This window comes from Argopecten irradians, chromosome 12 (assembly GCF_041381155.1).
Source record: "Argopecten irradians isolate NY chromosome 12, Ai_NY, whole genome shotgun sequence".
NCBI classification, from domain to species: Eukaryota; Metazoa; Mollusca; class Bivalvia; order Pectinida; family Pectinidae; genus Argopecten; species Argopecten irradians.
This window is the reverse complement of record NC_091145.1, coordinates 39413728-39437195: the sequence shown is the minus strand read 5'-3', so window position 1 is coordinate 39437195 and position 23468 is coordinate 39413728. Positions and strand designations below refer to the sequence as shown.

The 23468-nt window shown below is 38.3% G+C and overlaps 1 protein-coding gene across 1 annotated transcript in view; it reads left to right on the top strand.

Annotated features, from left to right (window-relative positions):
- The first annotated feature begins 7442 nt into the window (after positions 1-7442).
- The window catches only part of LOC138305129 (chitobiase-like), a 37889-nt gene continuing 21863 nt past the window's right edge, over positions 7443-23468 (top strand). Inside the window, exons 1-6 of the mRNA XM_069245529.1 lie at positions 7443-7507; positions 9556-10251; positions 10715-11166; positions 11421-12155; positions 12603-12840; positions 13281-13533. Coding sequence (XP_069101630.1) covers positions 9573-10251; positions 10715-11166; positions 11421-12155; positions 12603-12840; positions 13281-13533 — 2357 coding nt within the window. The 5' untranslated portion in view covers positions 7443-7507; positions 9556-9572. The remainder of the gene's footprint in view (positions 7508-9555; positions 10252-10714; positions 11167-11420; positions 12156-12602; positions 12841-13280; positions 13534-23468) is intronic.

Sequence of the window (23468 nt, the reverse complement as noted above, 5' to 3'; positions counted from 1 at the left end):
GGCACTATATCAAAGGTGACTGAATATCAAGGACAGATATACAGACATTGGGCACTATATCAAAGGTGACTGAATATCAAGGACAGATATACAGACATTGGGCACTATATCAAAGATGACTGAATATCAAGGACAGATATACAGACATTGGGCACTATATCAAAGGTGACTGGTTATCAAGGACAGATATACAGACATTGGGCACTATATCAAAGGTGACTGAATATCAAGGACAGATATACAGACATTGGGCACTATATCAAAGGTGACTGAATATCAAGGACAGATATACAGACATTGGGCACTATATCAAAGGTGACTGGTTATCAAGGACAGATATACAGACATTGGGCACTATATCAAAGGTGACTGAATATCAAGGACAGATATACAGACATTGGGCACTATATCAAAGATGACTGAATATCAAGGACAGATATACAGACATTGGGCACTATATCAAAGGTGACTGGATATCAAGGACAGATATACAGACATTGGGCACTATATCAAAGGTGACTGAATATCAAGGACAGATATACAGACATTGGGCACTATATCAAAGGTGACTGAATATCAAGGACAGATATACAGACATTGGGCACTATATCAAAGGTGACTGGATATCAAGGACAGATATACAGACATTGGGCACTATATCAAAGGTGACTGAATATCAAGGACAGATATACAGACATTGGGGCACTATATCAAAGGTGACTGGAATATCAAGGACAGATATACAGACATTGGGCACTATATCAAAGGTGACTGAATATCAAGGACAGATATACAGACATTGGGCACTATATCAAAGGTGACTGGATATCAAGGACAGATATACAGACATTGGGCACTATATCAAAGGTGACTGGTATCAAGGACAGATATACAGACATTGGGCACTATATCAAAGGTGACTGGATATCAAGGACAGATATACAGACATTGGGCACTATATCAAAGGTGACTGGTTATCAAGGACAGATATACAGACATTGGGCACTATATCAAAGGTGACTGGATATCAAGGACAGATATACAGACATTGGGCACTATATCAAAGGTGACTGGTTATCAAGGACAGATATACAGACATTGGGCACTATATCAAAGGTGACTGAATATCAAGGACAGATATACAGACATTGGGCACTATATCAAAGGTGACTGGTTATATCAAGGACAGATATACAGACATTGGGCACTATATCAAAGGTGACTGGATATCAAGGACAGATATACAGACATTGGGCACTATATCAAAGGTACTGACTGAATATCAAGGACAGATATACAGACATTGGGCACTATATCAAAGGTGACTGAATATCAAGGACAGATATACAGACATTGGGCACTATATCAAAGGTGAATGAATATATATTAAGGACAGATATATAGACATTGGGCACTATATCAAAGGTGACTGGATATCAAGGACAGATATACAGACATTGGGCACTATATCAAAGGTGACTGGATATCAAGGACAGATATACAGACATTGGGCACTATATCAAAGGTGACTGGATATCAAGGACAGATATACAGACATTGGGCACTATATCAAAGGTGACTGGATATCAAGGACAGATATACAGACATTGGGCACTATATCAAAGGTGACTGGATATCAAGGACAGATATACAGACATTGGGCACTATATCAAAGGTGACTGGATATCAAGGACAGATATACAGACATTGGGCACTATATCAAAGGTGACTGAATATCAAGGACAGATATACAGACATTGGGCACTATATCAAAGGTGACTGGTTATCAAGGACAGATATACAGACATTGGGCACTATATCAAAGGTGACTGAATATCAAGGACAGATATACAGACATTCGGCCTATATCAAAGGTGACTGAATATCAAGGACAGATACACAGACATTGGGCACTATATCAAAGGTGAATGGTTATCAAGGACAGATATACAGACATTGGGCACTATATCAAAGGTGACTGGATATCAAGGACAGATATACAGACATTGGGCACTATATCAAAGATGACTGAATATCAAGAACAGATATACAGACATTGGGCACTATATCAAAGGTGACTGGATACCAAGGACAGATATACAGACATTGGGCACTATATCAAAGGTGACTGGATATCAAGGACAGATATACAGACATTTGGCACTATATCAAAGGTGAATGAATATATATTAAGGACAGATATATAGACACTGGACACTCTATCAAAGATGACTCACAAATTGATTGTATAGTCACCAGTGTAAGTAGGATCAAAAAGTATTTTAAAAAATGTGTCAGCAGACAATTGACAGTCAAGCTTCAAAGTTATTTGATACCTGGTAATTGCATAATTTTATCACAATGATTCATGTATATTGTACCTGTATGCTGGGTGCACTAGTGCACTTCCATGACATAATGCTATAAAGCAGGAAATTAGATTTCAGATACTGTTCAGACAATCCTTGTATTGTCATCTATGTAAACAACCTAGGGGATTATTCTGGTGAGATTTATAGGAACTCTTGAAGCCCTATTTGATATTTTTTTCTATAGCAACTGGCAAATCTTTTATTAATCGAAAGTGTCAACACAGGAACAAACAATCATGTCTGTTTAGCTAGCAATAAACATAAACCGGCGGCAGTCAAACTAATAGATCACATTTAGCCTCAAGTCCGATCACAAATTAATGTGTGCATGTAACTACAATCAATAGTGCAAAAAGAGTCTCATTGACATACATTAACAAAGAAAGGCTGTCCATAGAACCTACGAATTTATTATTCTTCTAAACTTTGGACCAGATCTCAACTGAAACAACAATATGACCAGATCTTTGACTAAAGTATTGATTCACTTTCAAATAAATACTTCTACCTTAAATGGATAAATTCATGACTGAAAATTACTTTGTCAACTAATTATAGCATTATATAAATCAAAACTGTGACCTGGTATTATTTTAATGATTTGGATTACACACAGGCACATATATGATGTCAGAATATGAATATTATTAAGCCTGAAGAGTTGATACAAAAAGGCGAAAGCTGCTGGTAAAATATTTATTGTTTTCTTTTTCTTAAAATTCATACCTTTACCACTGTCTAGTGTATATATATATATATATCAGTTGAACTTGATTTCTCTGCTATTTGCATTCTGAATGAAGTTAATACATGTAGGTGCTATAATGTTTGATAAGCATGTATCAATCAGGTCACATAGGCCAGCATTTTGTTTCAACAGATCTAAAGTTATTTCCCTTCTGTCTAACGCAGCAATTTTTATAAGATTTTTTAATAAGAGTTTAAAACACTAATTTTCAAATTTTGATGAGTCGATTGAGTACACATACATAAAGCAGATATTCATGATTTTGGTTTGATAATTGACAGGAAAATCATGGCCATGGACTGTGTAGCTGGTATGAGTGTTGATAAATCTTGAATGAGGAATAAATGTATGCAGTCCAAAATTACCGTCTTTTAGGAATCGCATACATGAATAACATTAGTAACGAAATAAAAACCAATAGTTTATGCTGAAATCTTAAACAATTTCATAGAAATTGTGTGATAACTGATCTATTGTTATTTTTTGTAACAGATTTAGTTATTATATGTATAGAGCAATAAAATCACATACTGGTTCATAATGCCTTTTAACATGTAATATTTGACTTAAAGAGCCTTAACGGTCATCTGTCAATCATTGGAAGTTTGTTATGCACCATCACATGTACCTTGGTAAATGTACAATTGTGTAATGACATCACCATGAGACATTTTTATACTCTATCAGTACAAATGTATTACGTTTTATTGACAAAGGGAGATAACTATCAAGTTATATTATCTTACCTACATGTATTTGAATCTTGCAATATTTGAGCAAATGTGGTAGCCCTTCATCCCAGCATGCCACAGACCCAATATCAAGTCTCTTAAAGGGACAATTTAGTCAAAGAGTACATTAAAATTTGCACATATTTCGGAAACAAATCAGTTCTAATAGAAATTAAATAAGTTGGTTATACTGTGATATGCTAAAAAAGTCCATGGTGGTGAAATGTGTGTGAAGTGTTCAAACTCGCTTGCTGTCCACCATTACACACTGCGATCGGACGTCTTGTATGCAGAACCCTCAGGCCCTGGCTTGTGTAGTATTTTGTCCATGCAGAACTACTCAAATTGCTCTTATAGTAGTATATTAACCTTATTAGGTGCATGCTCCTGTCTAAAAGCCAATTTCATCAACTCCTCAGTGGTTATGATTGCATTTGTTTAACTTTTGTGACTTTGGCTCAGGTATTGGTGCAACATACATTTGCACATGCTTAATCGTATTGCTATACCATTTTGAATTTCATCAGTATCAATTAAAATTCTTTACAAAGACATGAAATTTGTCAATATTTTATGTTACATGATGTTTCATTAGGAATATATATATATCTATATAGAAAAAATCAAAACTAAAACAAATCTGCGATCGATCTCTATTTATATAAATATATGTTTCAGAAATATGTGCAATTTTTTTTATATATATGTATATATATATAGAACAATACATTTATGTCATGTTTTGCCTCTTATGTAACAGAACTAGCCTCACTTAATTGTCCCTTAAAAAAGGTCTCTTAGTTATTGAAAAAAAGCCATTAAAAGATCTTGAAGCCTGTTTGACTTGTGTGACCTAGCTTGCATAAAGGTCAATGTTATTTGAACAAACTGGGTAGCCTTTCTTGTTGTCAGCATGCTACAGGCCTAATATCAGGTCTCTAAGGCCTCTTATTTATTCACAACAATTTGTTAAAGGATTTAGCCTATTTGACCCCTGTGACCTTATGTCAAGCTAATATATTTTAACAGAATCTTTAGTCCTTCATCCCAGCATGCTACAGGCCCAATATTTCTAAGGTCTCTAGGTTTCTTAGTTATTCACAAAAGTCTTAATTATATTTCAACCTTTTTGACCCCAGGACCTTGAATGAAAGTCAAGAACATTCATTTGAAGAAACTTGGTACTCCTTCATTCCAGCATGCTACAGGCCCAATATGAGTACCCATGGGGCCTTCAATTATTGAGAAGAAGTCATTTGAATAAAAAGTTCATGCATAGTGAACTGTGGACAGTGCATGGCGTACAATGATGGATGAAGCATGATGACTATGACCTAACAATTACCCCAAATTTTATGCCAAAATGATAAAGAGTCCTACCAAATGAGTGATAAAGATTTAAGCATTTTTTTCATGATTAATGGTATTTCTGTGCATTAATGTTACCATTAAAAAAAGGGTCCCCGCGCTGTAAAAAATACATCCCAAATCATAATTGATACGCTTCGCTGTCAGGGAGGACACATGCACTGGCATGGGGTAGGTACAACTCTCTGACTGTTCTCCAAACATACACACACAAATTGTCACCAACAACTAATTGGGATTTAATTTTCTGAAAATATCACTACGTTTTTCCAGTGCTGATCTAAAGAAAGTTGTCTTTTTACTAAACATCACGCTAAACGCCTGTTTCCAGTTAACTTCAGATACTACCATTTTCTTTCTGATGAACATCAGCTTCATATCATTAATATGTAAATTTCTTTGCACATGTCATGGATTCACTGTAATTCTAGTATGTAATCTTTGATTTAGATCTTAAGTAATACCGTATTTTTCCTAATGAGGGTGCCGGGCACGGGTAAATGGCCAAGGGGGGCCCCGTTATTTGAGACCATTTTTAGATGTTTTTTCATTTTGCTTTTAGTTTCGTATTTTTCTGAAAATCTGAAACTTCCTATAACCAACTTACGTTTTGAAATCAAGTTAGTATTGAAATTACATAATTATGAAGAAATGTATGCACTAGAAGTGTTAAACATGGGTTAAATATGTCTGTTTCAGAAAATTTTGGCATTTCACGCTAGCCTGTTTGTTTACCATGTGTACACAAAATGGCGGACGCTGCTTGAGATCGCTACTTTCGTTTTGTGGCAGATGGGAAATACCGACAAGAGCACACAATAAAACCTTAAGAAATGATAACATTGATGATATTTAGGAACCTTTATCATAGATATACAAAACCTGTATAAACATTGGTGAAATGTTGTTGCCAGTTAGTCTTCATCAATATGTACACGTTTGTGGGCATTCATGCAAATGACACGTTTTGTTTTGAACATGGCCTTTTCACTGTTTCTATGTGTAAACACTCAGCAAAGATGTCCTAAGTTGTCCAATGCAATAAATTCAGTGCATATATCGGATATCTGATAAGCATCAGATTGATGTGAAACAGTATTTTATTAGCGTCTGCAAAGACAAATTGTCAAAATCTGGCACAAAAATTGTATGAAATTAGTTGATTTTTTTTCTCCTTATTAGAGGAGGCGCTCTTAATATGGAAAATACTGTATTATATCTAAAACTCTCTATCTATCAATTGGTTTTGGCTTTTGTCAAAGTAGCCATGTTTGATCCTGTTGTGACAAATTAACAGGACAGCCGCTTCGTTGTTTATTTTTCACATCTGATCTTTTTAAATATACCTTTTTTCAATGGACCGAATGGTAGATTCCGATATTTCCATTAACCTAATACCAATGCTGACGTTTCATGTCCAGCTGATTTCATTTCCACAATAATTTTCAGCTAAAAATTAGCCCCACAAGTGTTATATTATCTTTCAGGGAAGGCAGTAAAATTACAATTTAAGGGGGTAATTTCTATACAATCTGTATGCTATCTAGTGTAGCCCAAATCAGGCGGTACCACATGCAGCTAGGTTTATACTGGCAAAAAGTACCCGGTACCGCCTGATATTGAAACCCCTTAAGTCCTGTAGCTTAAAGCTATCAGGGTTTACATTTTGTATTAAAACGTTTATATGCAAAAAAAGTAGTAAAATAATAATATTTAACTGTACTGTATATGAACATGTATGTACATACATGTATATCCACTGAATCTGTCGAAATAGATGGTAGACCACATATATTATCATGGTTTTTTTTTTTTTTGGGGGGGGGGGGGTTGCGCAAAGGTAAAGGTGTTGAAATAAAGGAAATTCATTATTGACATAATATATTGGTTGTCATTCATGTTACAAACCACTACAGTAGCTCACTGCAATTTTACCTAACTTTACTGCTCAAACTCACATTTCTTCGTATGCTTTCTACAAAATATCAATCCTATACTGGACATTTATACAAACCATTTCTATAATAACATTATTTCTAAAATGTTAATACCGTTACCATGTGTCCAAAATAACTGTCTCCCTGTTGCCGTCGGCAGAACATTTCACATCTCAGCAGGAATTTGCACCATTTTTGTTGCTAATATAGACATTTATTCGGAGTGTTTCGGACTTCTAGCGTTGTTATGGTCATGTAGTAGAGATGATCCTAATGTCACTACCACGAGTTATCTCCCTTATTAGTAGATCTTCAAATGGTCGCATTACCGGGCTGTCATTTCCACTTTCGGTATGAACCAGACATTTTCTTGGCTTTTAATTCAGATATATACCTAGTATATCATTACTTTATGCATAATTAAGTCTTATGAATGGTCATATCATTTGCTTTATCTGAAAATGTCGTAGATCAGCTGATCATACATTGCAGAATCCCGGACCGAAGCTTCAGTCATGAGTTGAAATCTGTGTGTCAGCTGTGTGTAACCATAGGAGTTTGACGTTCTGTCAATAATGTCAACGTTCTGTCAATAATATAGTACACATATCTAAAAATACCCCTATATACTATATAGTATATAGGGGTATTTTTTATATATGTATACTATATAGTATTGACAGAACGTCAAACTCCTGTGGTCTAATATAATGGCTTAGCTAGTCCTGTATATCGAACTACTTCCTTCAGTGTCAAGAGCACGTGTGTTACTCTTTTGTGGGACAATACCTTCCCACACTGGGAATAGCGTGTATAGTGTCCGATTGGCCAGTGGGGACCAATCAGGTATTTTGTTTTTGTCAGTTGTCATAGCAAGTTCACCTGCATTTGCCTGGCTACAGGCCTATAAACATATACATCATGTACAGGGTGCCTTGTCCCTCACACAAAACAGAACCACACCCATATACATCAATATTACAGGAAATATTAAATACAACTACAACAATTTAATACACATTAAAATATTTCACTTTGCTACATGTGTACAAATGATACAATGTACATGTACATATAGGTAGCTTTCATATTGTAAAAAAAATTTGGTTTTATGCTGATACTTGTTCACATAATATTACTCAAAACCCATGTTACTAGATATTGGTTCAAACAGCTTGCGTAATACATGTAGTAAATTAAGGAGCGGTTCGGTGCATGTAATCTATACATAGTGTTAAACACGATCTCTGTCACTCATGATCAGCTGACGGAGCATGCTTCTTTGGCTCAGTTGGAAGAGTCGTATAGATTTCCACGCCGGAGACCCAGGTTCGATTACTGACGGGGGCACTCATAGGAATTTGTATTTTCGCTGTTCTTCTACATTTGGGCCCAACGAAATAGCCCATGAGAAGATGGTTATAAATATAAAGAGTTTCGGGTGGAGATTAAGGAAATATCAAGAAAATCAGGGGGATTAGTGTTAAAGCAGTGAGTTTGTGATCTGTAATGTATATCAACATGTCCTCGCGGACAAGCTTTGTAGGCATATAAATGCAACCGGACTTGTGGGAGGCCGGAGTGCGAATGGCTATTTGGTGGAAATATGCTTTCTACCCTGCATAGAAAGTGAACAATGGGGTGATGAGAAATGCTCGTGCTAAGTCATAGAGTCTGTCCATCAACTGTCACTCAACCCCTACATGTAAATACATGTCAACACCTGTACATGACAGTTGTGACCTCTGCATGCACGATGACTCACGAATATACATACTCACAGAGCACATGCACACATTCATACCTGACGTACAAACCTGTCTACATCAATGTTATGGTAACTGATAGTTTCGCTGTATCCTGTTCGATTAAGATGGGTCCTTTCGACCTAAAATTCATTCACCAGAAGAACCGACGATTGTTTCGCCTTAATCTTAGGTCTATGGCAACCAACAAAATCACATATTTTTATTATCTGACCTGAAGGGATGGTATGTTATACAATTGTATTTCTATTAAACATGAATTTACTACTACCCACACTATCAATTTTCCTGCATACTCACAGGTACCTGATTACTGAACCTGCAGAATCCCAACAAGAAGGACAGCAATGGCTCTTTACTTCCTTTGTTGGTTTACTTATCTAGCTTCTAATTACAAATATAAAGTATTAAATAATATGTAGGACCCTCACATTGTCTATTATATCATGTGGCATATGGCAAAGATTATTTAATTTTCAGATATTAATAAAATGAAAACACAAGTGCTTCTATTAAATGTAATCATATAATGAAAAAGTTTCTGATGGCAAACAGATAAAATGACATAGAAAAAAAACTTACATATTTTCAATAGTTGGGCAGTTATAATATGTGTTTCCATTTGATTTTCAGAATGTCCCATCATCACAATGGATCAAGCTTCATTAGATTCTATAGCGAGCAGCTTAGACATCAAGTACAAAGTCATTGATAACGTAGAGGCTAGGAAGACCTATATAGCCAAAGTAATACTGACAAATACTGGGGATGTACCATTACGTGGAACAGGAAAATGGGCCATCTACTTCTGTCATATCCGCATGGTGGAGCCGCAGACACTTCCGGACGCTGATCAGATTTGTATGGAAAAGTATGGTGTCAAGTTCTGTCATATAAATGGCTGTCTCTTCACGTTGGAGCCATTGAGATCATTCAAAACGTTACAGAAAAATGACAGTCTTGAGATCACGTTTACAGCGGAGTACTACTCCGTTGCTAGATCTGACCTGATGCCGAATTGGTACATAACATGTAAGGACCTGGTCCCGCGGATTATACAGAGCACACAGGGTGAGGACCTTAACTACATCCTACCGTTTGATACACCGGACAGCTGGAAGAGGCATAGATGGGACAAATACGATCCGTTTACTCCAGGGGTAAGGTATGAGAAAAACTATGTGGAAGATTTAGGCAAGGCTGGATGTGTTGTGACCCCTACACCTTATGGTCTGACAGAACTTAGTGATGGATTCCTAGACCTCACCAAACAGTCTTGGTGTATAGTGGCTACTGAGGAGCTGATTCAAGAAGCAGAATTTCTTCAGGGTATGCAAATTTATTTATTAGCATTTATCAAATACTCAATAAAAATCCAGGTGACTGCAGATTTTATTATAATTAGTATCAATATGGCAATTTTGAGATACCAAAACAAGTACAATTTACAGTTGATTAGTCCCAGCTTCCGTTGATTATGACGTCATATTTTGACGTGACTTTTGCGAAGTCCCTATCACTCGAGGGTAGGACTAATCTTTGTACTTTACACATGTCGTTTTGGTACCTCGGAATCCCTGTATTTAGAAGCATACATGAATTGTCAAGTACAAATATCTGAATGAGAAATACAAAAAAGTTTCTGAATTTTCTATATTGGTCTTTATTGCATATTACAAGGGGGATAGTACTAGTGCTGCTCATTATTGTTGTATATAATAGAATCACATAACCCACCTTTCCCTCATGTCACGTTCTGATCCATTTTAAAGAAAGTTGGGTTTTTTTGCAGAAAAATCTGAATCGGTCAAACTTGATCTTCGAAGTGACAAGGATCTGAAAGCTGACCAGAACCGAGTGATCTTGTTGAAAGTTGGTCCAGTGACAGTGAACAGTGTATATAGCAAACCATGTGATTCACTTGATGCCTATGAGTTGACTGTTAAACTTGAGGAGGAAGTAATTGAAGTGATAGGTAGTTCTGCTGTAGGGGTGTTTTACGGTGTGCAGACATTGCTGTCATTACTGGAAAGATATGAGGTCCCACATGTTCAAATCCTAGACTTTCCCAGGTATCCCTACAGAGGAATGCATTTAGATGTGTCGCGCAACTTTCATAACAAGGAATCTGTACTCAAACTATTAGAGGTCATGGCTATGTACAAGATGAATAAGCTTCATTTCCACCTGACGGACGATGAAGGATGGCGTCTAGAAATCCCAGGACTGGAAGAACTTACTACAGTGAGTAGATTGTTGTGTTTTATTTATACCAGTCTTTACTGTTTTAGCTATAGATGAAATACTACCAATATATGTCTATACCTCAGCCATTTGTTTTACATTTAAATTCAAAGGATGAATCTAATACAAGAGACATGCATTTTTTGTAAACTTCATTAAATAGTGTAATTACAAATTTTCTATAATTTTGTCATGATTGTTATAATCAGAATGATTATTAATATGTAGATAAAAAATGTTATCGTCTATTTTAGATTGGAAGCCGTAGAGGTCATGACCTTCAAGAGAAGACCTGTATCCTACCGATGCTTGGTTCGGGCCCTAACTTTGACACCTCTGGTTCTGGGTATTACACAGTACAGGATTACAAAGAAATTCTTCAATTTGCGAACCGACGCCACATTGAGGTTATACCAGAGATAGACATGCCCGGTCATAGTCACGCTGCTATTAAGGCCATGCAGGCTCGGTATTACAGATTTCAGGAAATCAAGGATACAGAGTCAGCAAAGCAGTATCTTCTAACAGATTTCCTTGACTATGATAGTATACCTACATCAGTTCAGATGTACTCTGAAAACTCAATGAATCCAGGTCTAGATTCAACTTACAGATTTGTAGAAAAAGTGGTGAAAGAGGTTAAGGCTATGCATGCTGAGATCCAGCCATTGAAGGTATTCCATTTTGGGGGAGATGAAGTACCATATAAAGCATGGAAAAAGTCGGAGGCGTGTGATAAACTTATTGAGAATGGAGATGTGGAATCCTTCGATAAACTCATGGAGCACTTTGTGAAGAAGGTGGCAGAGATTGTGGCCAAGCATGATTTGTGTCTGGGGGCGTGGCAGGATGGTCTTATACACAGTGGGGTGACCCCTGTAGAAAGAGAGAAGTTCCCTAACGAGGAGGTGCTCGCGTATGCATGGCAGAATGTGTGGGAGTCTGGTCTTGCTGGATTTGCTTACAAACTAGCCAATGCGGGTTACAAGGTAACACTATTTTATACATCATTCTTCACGACTACAATCTCAAAAGAATATTAATAACAGAAAATTCTGTTCTCATTTACTGTAAGCATTCATGCTAAACCATATGTAATCTTATTTTGGGCTTTAGTTCTGACATATTTTGCTAAAATACGGTGTAGTTTTAATATAGTATATATATGTACATAACAATTATTACGAATGTGTGAATTCATTACTGCACTTTCTGAATCAATATTGCTCTAAAATTTGATAGCAACATTTGTATATTTACAGTAACAGCTAGTCTGCTGCTGCTTATTTTACTGGTGTCATTTTTTTTTTTAAATCATCGGCAAAATCTGAAAAGCTTTGTATTTTATAAATGTGTCGGAAATTTACATTTTATGTAACAATGCTGACATTAAAATGCAACCTTAGCCTTACATAATATTCTTACTTATAATGTAGGTAGTAATGTCCCAGGCAACCCACTTATATTTTGACCACCCATACGAACCAGATCCGGAGGAGGTAGGACTGTACTGGGCTACACGCTACATAGATACACGCAAAACATTTAACTTCATGCCCGACAACATCTTCGCCAATGCTGATGTTAAACTTAACGGCAAGGTGCTCACTAAGGAGGATGTTGAAAAATGTAATGAGGATAATGATGTTTTGATTGAAAAGCAAAATGTCATAGGTAAGAAAGGGATCATTTTTTGATTGGCACCTTAAATAATTTATCTAAAATATTTTAATCATAATTTGTGGTTTTAACCTGCATGTAAGATACAGAAAGTAGCATGAATTTCAAATAGGTTATCACTTTCCTGGTGAAGGAATTGTCTTTTTATTGTGAGATCAGTTATAAGTTTTGACTTTCTATATAAACTTTTCTTTGACAAATTCAAGGGTATATCTTCCTAACTTCCAGGTATATAAATAACTGAATTAAATCTATTGAATCTTCCTAACTTCTAGGTATGCAGGGTATATAAATAACAGAATTTAATCTATTAAATCTTCCTAACTTCCAGGTATGCAGGGTATATAAATAACAGAATTAAATCTATTGAATCTTCCTAACTTCCAGGTATATAAATAACAGAATTAAATCTATTAAATCTTCCCAACTTCCAGGTATGCAGGGCCAGTTATGGAGTGAACTTATACGTACCTCAAATAGTCTAGACTCGATGATCCACCCGCGCCTCCAAGCCTTAGCTGAACGAGCATGGCATAAAGCACCATGGGAAGATATAGAGGATGTGACAAAGCTTAAAAAGGGCCAGACTGCTGACTGGGCAAAGTTTTCAAACTCTCTAGGATACCGGGAGCTGCTGCGGCTGGATAAAATGGGTGTGACCTACCACATTCCTCCCCCAGGGGCAAGGTATTGGTGACGTCAAGTATCATTATAGTGTGTCCAGAGAATAACCAGTTTCTTTTGGTTAACGTCCTTTAAGGACAGGCAACAATTTCTGAACAATTAAACACAACTAGTTTTTTGTAGCAGATGCACAAATTTCGTGACTTCAGTTCAATTATGTTACCATGATTGTTACATGTGTGTCATCTTAGACACTTCCCATCACTAACACAATTTAAAAAGGTCATACAACACACACATACTGCAGACTCCCAAAACATACAGATATTCACTTACAAAAAACAAACATACCACAGCCTCCTAAAACATACAGACATTCACACACACAACACAGACATACCACAGCCTCCCAAAACATACAGACATTCACACACACAACACAAACATACCACAGCCTCCCAAAACATACAGACATTCACACACACAAACATACCACAGCCTCTCAAAACATACAGACATTCACTCACACAACACAAACATACCACAGCCTCCCAAAACATACAGACATTCACACACACACAAACATACCACAGCCTCTCAAAACATACAGACATTCACACACACAACACAAACATACCACAGCCTCCCAAAACATACAGACATTCACATACACAACACAAACATACCACAGCCTCCCAAAACATACAGACATTCACACACACTATACAAACATACTACAGCCTCCTAAAACATACAGACATTCACACACACAACACAAACATACCACAGCCTCCCAAAACATACAGACATTCACACACACAACACAAACATACCACAGCCTCCCAAAACATACAGACATTCACACACACAACACAAACATACCACAGCCTCCCAAAACATACAGACATTCACACACACAACACAAACATACCACAGCCTCCCAAAACATACAGACATTCACACACACAAACATACCACAGCCTCTCAAAACATACAGACATTCACTCACACAACACAGACATACCACAGCCTCCCAAAACATACAGACATTCGCACACACAAACATACCACAGCCTCTCAAAACATACAGACATTCACTCACACAACACAAACATACCACAGCCTCCCAAAACATACAGACATTCACACACATAACACAAACATACCACAGCCTCCCAAAACATACAGACATTCACACACACTATACAAACATACTACAGCCTCCCAAAACATACAGACATTCACACACATAACACAAACATACCACAGCCTCCCAAAACATACAGACATTCACTCACACAACACAGACATACCACAGCCTCCCAAAACATACAGACATTCACACACACAACACAAACATACCACAGCCTCCCAAAACATACAGACATTCACACACACAACACAAACATACCACAGCCTCCCAAAACATACAGACATTCACACACATAACACAAACATACCACAGCCTCCCAAAACATACAGACATTCACACACACAACACAAACATACCACAGCCTCCCAAAACATACAGACATTCACTCACATAACACAAACATACCACAGCCTCCCAAAACATACAGACATTCACTCACATAACACAAACATACCACAGCCTCCCAAAATATACAGACATTCACACACAACACAAACATACCACAGCCTCCCAAAACATACAGACATTCACACACACTATACAAACATACCACAACCTCCCAAAACATACAGACATTCACACACATAACACAAACATACCACAGCCTCTCAAAACATACAGACATTCACACACATAACACAAACATACCACAGCCTCTCAAAACATACAGACATTCACACACACAACACAAACATACCACAACCTCCCAAAACATACAGACATTCACATACACAACACAAACATACCACAGCCTTCCAAAACATACAGACATTCACACACACTATACAAACATACTACAGTCTCCTAAAACATACAGACATTTACATACACAACACAAACATACCACAGCCTCCCAAAACATACAGACATTCACACACACAAACATACCACAACCTCTAAAACATACAGACATTCACACACACTATACAAACATACTACAGTCTCCTAAAACATACAGACATTCACACACACAACACAAACATACCACAGCCTCCCAAAACATACAGACATTCACACACACACAAACAAACATACCACAGCCTCCCAAAACATACAGACATTCACACACACACAAAAACATACCACAGCCTCCCAAAACATACAGACATTCACACCACAACAAAAACATACCACAACCTCCCAAAACATACAGACATTCACACACACTATACAAACACAAACATACTACAGCCTCCTAAAACATACAGACATTCACACACACAACACAAACATACCACAGCCTCCAAAACCATACAGACATTTACATACACAACACAAACATACCACAGCCTCCCAAAACATACAGACATTCACTCACAAAACACAAAAGTATCACAGACTCCCAAAACATACAGACATTGACACACACAACACAAACATACCACAGACTCCCAAAACATACAGACATTCACAACAAAACACAAACATACCACAGCCTCGCAAAACATGCAGACATTGCACACCAAACACAAACATACCACAGCCTCGCAAAACATATAGACATTAACACACACAGAACAAACATACCACATCCTCCCAAAACATACAGACATTCACACACACTACACAGACATACCACAGTCTCCCCTAACATACAGACATTCACTCACACAACACAAACATACCACATCCTCCCAAAACATACCGACATTCACTTACACAACACAAACATACCACATCCTCCCAAAACATACAGACATTCACACACACTACACAGATATACCACAGTCTTCCCTAACATACAGACATTCACTAACACAACACAAACATACCACAGCCTCCCAAAACATACAGACATTCACACACACTACACAGATATACCACAGTCTCCCCTAACATACAGACATTCACTTAACCAACACAAACATACCACAGCCTCCCAAAACATACAGACATTCACACACACTACACAGATATACCACAGTCTTCCCTAACATACAGACATTCACTCACACTCACACAACACAAACATACCACAGCCTCCCAAAACATACAGACATTCACACACACTACACAAACATACCACAGCCTCCCAAACATACAGACATTCACTCACACAACACAAACATACCACAGCCTCTCAAAACATACAGACATTCACTCACACAACACAAACATACCACATCCTCCCAAAACATACAGACATTCACTTACACAACACACAAACATACCACATCCTCCCAAAACATACAGACATTCACACACACAACACAAACATACCACAGCCTCCCAAAACATACAGACATTCACACACACAACACAAACATACCACAGCCTCCCAAAACATACAGACATTCACACACACAACACAAACATACCACAGCCTCCCAAAACATACAGACATTCACACACACAACACAAACATACCACAGCCTCCCAAAACATACAGACATTCACACACACAACACAAACATACCAAATACTCCCAAAACATACAGACATGCATGCCACAACACTAACATACCACAGCCTTCCAAAACATACAGACATTCACACACATAACACAAACATACCACAGCCTCCCAAAACATACAGACGACATTCACTCACACAACACAAACATACCACAGCCTCCCAAAACATACAGACATTCACACACACAACACAAACATACCACAGCCTCCCAAAACATACAGACATTCACACACACTACACAAACATACCACAGCCTCCCAAAACATACAGACATTCACTTACACAACACAAACATACCACAACCTCCCAAAACATACAGACATTCACTCACACAACACAAACATACCACAGCCTCCCAAAACATACAGACATTCACACACACTATACAAACATACTACAGTCTCCTAAAATATCACACAAACATACCACAGCCTCCCAAAACATACAGACATTCACACACACAAACATACCACAGCCTCTCAAAACATACAGACATTCACACACATAACACAAACATACCACAGCCTCCCAAAACATACAGACATTCACACACACAACACAAACATACCACAACCTCCCAAAACATACAGACATTCACATACACAACACAAACATACCACAGCCTCCCAAAACATACAGACATTCACACACACAACACAAACATACCACAGTCTCCCAAAACATACAGACATTCACACACACAACACAAACATACCACAGCCTCCCAAAACATACAGACATTCACACACACAAACATACCACAACCTCTAAAAACATACAGACATTCACACACACTATACAAACATACTACAGTCTCCTAAAACATACAGACATTCACACACACAACACAAACATACCACAGCCTCCCAAAACATACAGACATTCACACACACAACACAAACATACCACAGCCTCCCAAAACATACAGACATTCACACACACAACACAAACATACCACAGCCTCCCAAAACATACAGACATTCACACACACAACACAAACATACCACAGCCTCCCAAAACATACAGACATTCACACACACAACACAAACATACCACAGCCTCCTAAAACATACAGACATTCACACACACAACACAAACATACCACAGCCTCCAAAACCATACAGACATTTACATACACAACACAAACATACCACAGCCTCCAAAACATACAGACATTCACTCACAAAACACAAAGTATCACAGACCTCCCAAAACATACAGACATTCACACACACAACACAAACATACCACAGCCTCCCAAAACATACAGACATTCACACACACAACACAAACATACCACAGCCTCCCAAAACATACAGACATTCACACACCAAACACAAACATACCACAGCCTCGCAAAACATATAGACATTAACACACACAGAACAAACATACCACATCCTCCCAAAACATACAGACATTCACACACACACTACACAGACATACCACAGTCTCCCAACATACAGACATTCACTACACAACACAAACATACCACAGTCCTCCCAAAACATACAGACATTCACTTACACAACACAAACATACCACATCCTCCCAAAACATACAGACATTCACACACACTACACAATATACCACAGTCTCCCCTAACATACAGACATTCACTTACACAACACAAACATACCACAGCCTCCCAAAACATACAGACATTCACACACACTACACAGATATACCACAGTCTCCCCTAACATACAGACATTCACTTACCCCCACACACACACAAACATACCACAGCCTCCCAAAACATACAGACATTCACACACACTACACAAACATACCACAGCCTCCCCTAACATACAGACATTCACTCACACAACACAAACATACCACAGCCTCCCAAAACATACAGACATTCACACACACAACACAAACATACCACAGCCTCCCAAAACATACAGACATTCACTCACACAACACAAACATACCACAGCCTCCCAAAACATACAGACATTCACACACACAACACACCACATCCTCCCAAAACATACAGACATTCACTACACAACACAAACATACCACATCTCCCAAAACATACAGACATTCACACACACAACACAAACATACCACAGCCTCTCAAAACATACAGACATTCACTCACACAACACAAACATACCACATCCTCCCAAAACATACAGACATTCACACACACAACACAAACATACCACAGCCTCCCAAAACATACAGACATTCACACACACAACACAAACATACCACAGCCTCCCAAAACATACAGACATTCACACACACAACACAAACATACCACAGCCTCCCAAAACATACAGACATTCACACACATAACACAAACATAACCACAGACATCACACCAAAAAACATACAGACATTCACACATACAGCTCCACACAAACAAACATACCACAGCCTCCCAAAACATACAGACATTCACACACACAACACAAACATACCACAGCCTCCCAAAACATACAGACATTCACACACATAACACAAACATACCACAGCCTCCCAAAACATACAGACATTCACACACATAACACAAACATACCACAGCCTCTCAAAACATACAGACATTCACACACACAACACAAACATACCACAACCTCCCAAAACATACAGACATTCACACACACAACACAAACATACCACAGCCTCCCAAAACATACAGACATTCACACACACAACACAAACATACCACATCCTCCCAAAACATACAGACATTCACACACACAACACAAACATACCACAGCCTCCCAAAACATACAGACATTCACTCACACAACACAAACATACCACAGCCTCCCAAAACATACAGACATTCACACACACAACACAAACATACCACAGCCTCCCAAAACATACAGACATTCACACACACAACACAAACATACCACAGCCTCCCAAAACATACAGACATTCACACACACAACACAAACATACCACAACCTCCCAAAACATACAGACATTCACACACACAACACAAACATACCACAGCCTCCCAAAACATACAGACATTCACACAAACACAACACAAACATACCACAACCTCCCAAAACCATACAGACATTCACTACACAACACAAACATACCACAGCCTCCCAAAACATACAGACATTCACACACACAACACAAACATACCACAGCCTCCCAAAACATACAGACATTCACACACACAACACAAACATACCACAGCCTCCCAAAACATACAGACATTCACACACACAACACAAACATACCACAGCCTCCCAAAACATACAGACATTCACACACACAACACAAACATACCACAGCCTCCCAAAACATACAGACATTCACACACACAACACAAACATACCACAGCCTCCCAAAACATACAGACATTCACTCACACAACACAAACATACCACATCCTCCCAAAACATACAGACATTCACACACACAACACAAACATACCACAGCCTCCCAAAACATACAGACATTCACACACACAACACAAACATACCACATCCTCCCAAAACATACAGACATTCACTCACACAACACAAACATACCACAGCCTCCCAAAACATACAGACATTCACACACACAACACAAACATACCACAGCCTCCCAAAACATACAGACATTCACACCACAACACAAACATACCACAGCCTCCCAAAACATACAGACATTCACACACACAACACAAACATACCACAGCCTCCCAAAACATACAGACATTCACACACACAACACAAACATACCACAGTCCCCAAACATACAGACATTCACACACACAACACAAACATACCACAGCCTCCCAAAACATACAGACATTCACTCACACAACACAAACATACCACAGCCTCCAAAACATACAGACATTCACTCACACAACACAAACATACCACACCTCCCAAAACATACAGACATTCACACACACAACACAAACATACCACAGCCTCCCAAAACATACAGACATTCACACACACAACACAAACATACCACACCTCCCCAAACATACAGACATTCACTACACAACACAAACATACCACAGCCTCCCAAAACATACAGACATTCACACACACACAACACAAACATACCACAGCCTCCCAAAACATACAGACATTCACTCACACAACACAAACATACCACAGCCTCCCAAAACATACAGACATTCACACACACAACACAAACACATACCAAACAGCAGACTCCACAAAACATACAGACATTCACATACACACAACACAAACATACCACAGCCTCCCAAAACATACAGACATTCACACACACAACACAAACATACCACAGCCTCCCAAAACATACAGACATTCACACACACAACACAAACATACCACAGCCTCCCAAAACATACAGACATTCACTCACACAACACAAACATACCACAGCCTCCCAAAACATACAGACATTCACACACACAACACAAACATATACCACAGCCTCCCAAAACATACAGACATTCACACACACAACACAAACATACCACAGCCTCCCAAAACATACAGACATTCACACACACAACACAAACATACCACAGCCTCCCAAAACATACAGACATTCACACACACAACACAAACATACCACAGCCTCCCAAAACATACAGACATTCACACACACAACACAAACATACCACAGCCTCCCAAAACATACAGACATTCACACACACAACACAAACATACCACAGCCTCCCAAAACATACAGACATTCACACACACAACACAAACATACCACAGCCTCTCAAAACATACAGACATTCACTCACACAACACAACATACCACAGCCTCCAAAACATACAGACATTCACACACACAACACAAACATACCACAGCCTCCAAAACATACAGACATTCACACACACAACACAAACATACCACAGCCTCCAAAACATACAGACATTCACACACAAACACAAACATACCACAGCCTCCAAAACATACAGACATTCACACACACAACACAAACATACCACAGCCTCCCAAAACATACAGACATTCACACACACACACACAAACATACCACAGCCTCCCAAAACATACAGACATTCACACACACACACAAACATACCACAGCCTCCATAAACATACAGACATTCACACACACTACACAGACATACCACAGTCTCCCCTAACATACAGACATTCACTCACACAACACAAACATACCACAGCCTCCCAAAACATACAGACATTCACTCACACAACACAAACATACCACAGCCTCCCAAAACATACAGACATTCACACACACAACACAAACATACCACATCCTCCCAAAACATACAGACATTCACATACACAACACAAACATACCACAGCCTCCCAAAACATACAGACATTCACTCACACAACACAAACATACCACAGCCTCCCAAAACATACAGACATTCACTCACACAACACAAACATACCACAGCCTCCCAAAACATACAGACATTCACACACACAACACAAACATACCACAGCCTCCCAAAACATACAGACATTCACTTACACAACACAAACATACCGCAGCCTCCCAAAACATACAGACATTCACTTACACAACACAAACATACCACAGCCTCCCAAAACATACAGACATTCACACACACAACACAAACATACCGCAGCCTCCCAAAACATACAGACATTCACACACACAACACAAACATACCACAACCTCCCAAAACATACAGACATTCACACACACAACACAAACATACCCCAGCCTCCCAAAACATACAGACATTCACACACACAACACAAACATATCCCAGCCTCCCAAAACATACAGACATTCACTTACACAACACAAACATACCGCAGACTCCCAAAACATACAGACATTCACACACACAACACAAACATACCCCAGCCTCCCAAAACATACAGACATTCACACACATAACACAAACATACCCCAGCCTCCCAAAACATACAGACATTCAACACACAGTCACTTCCCAAAACATACAGATTACACACAGTGATTACATACAGTGCAGGATATCGTTACAGCTAACAACCCTCTTGTTTGATGTATACAACTAATGCCACGAATGGTAACTTTGAGTAAAATAATTGGTACTATAAACCTGCTATTGGTAAACACCAGCAGTAACTATGATAGCCAATAACAGAACCATTCTCTATACAAACCTGATTTATTGTTGATTACAATACTGAAAGATTATATCAATTGACTGATGGAACAGTCGATCAAAGTTCTGTAACTGATATTACTTTGATTAACTATATAGGGAAACTTGTTTCAGTTGTAATTATCTCCGTTCCCTATAGATTTATTAGACGGGTAGACTCTTTTCAGTTGTAATTATCTCCCTTCCATATAGATTTCAGTACTAGACAGGGAGACTCATTTCAGTTGTAATTATCTCCCTTCCATATAGATTTACTAGACAGGGAGACTCTTTTCAGTTGTAATTATCTCTTTTACATATAGATTTACTAGACAGTG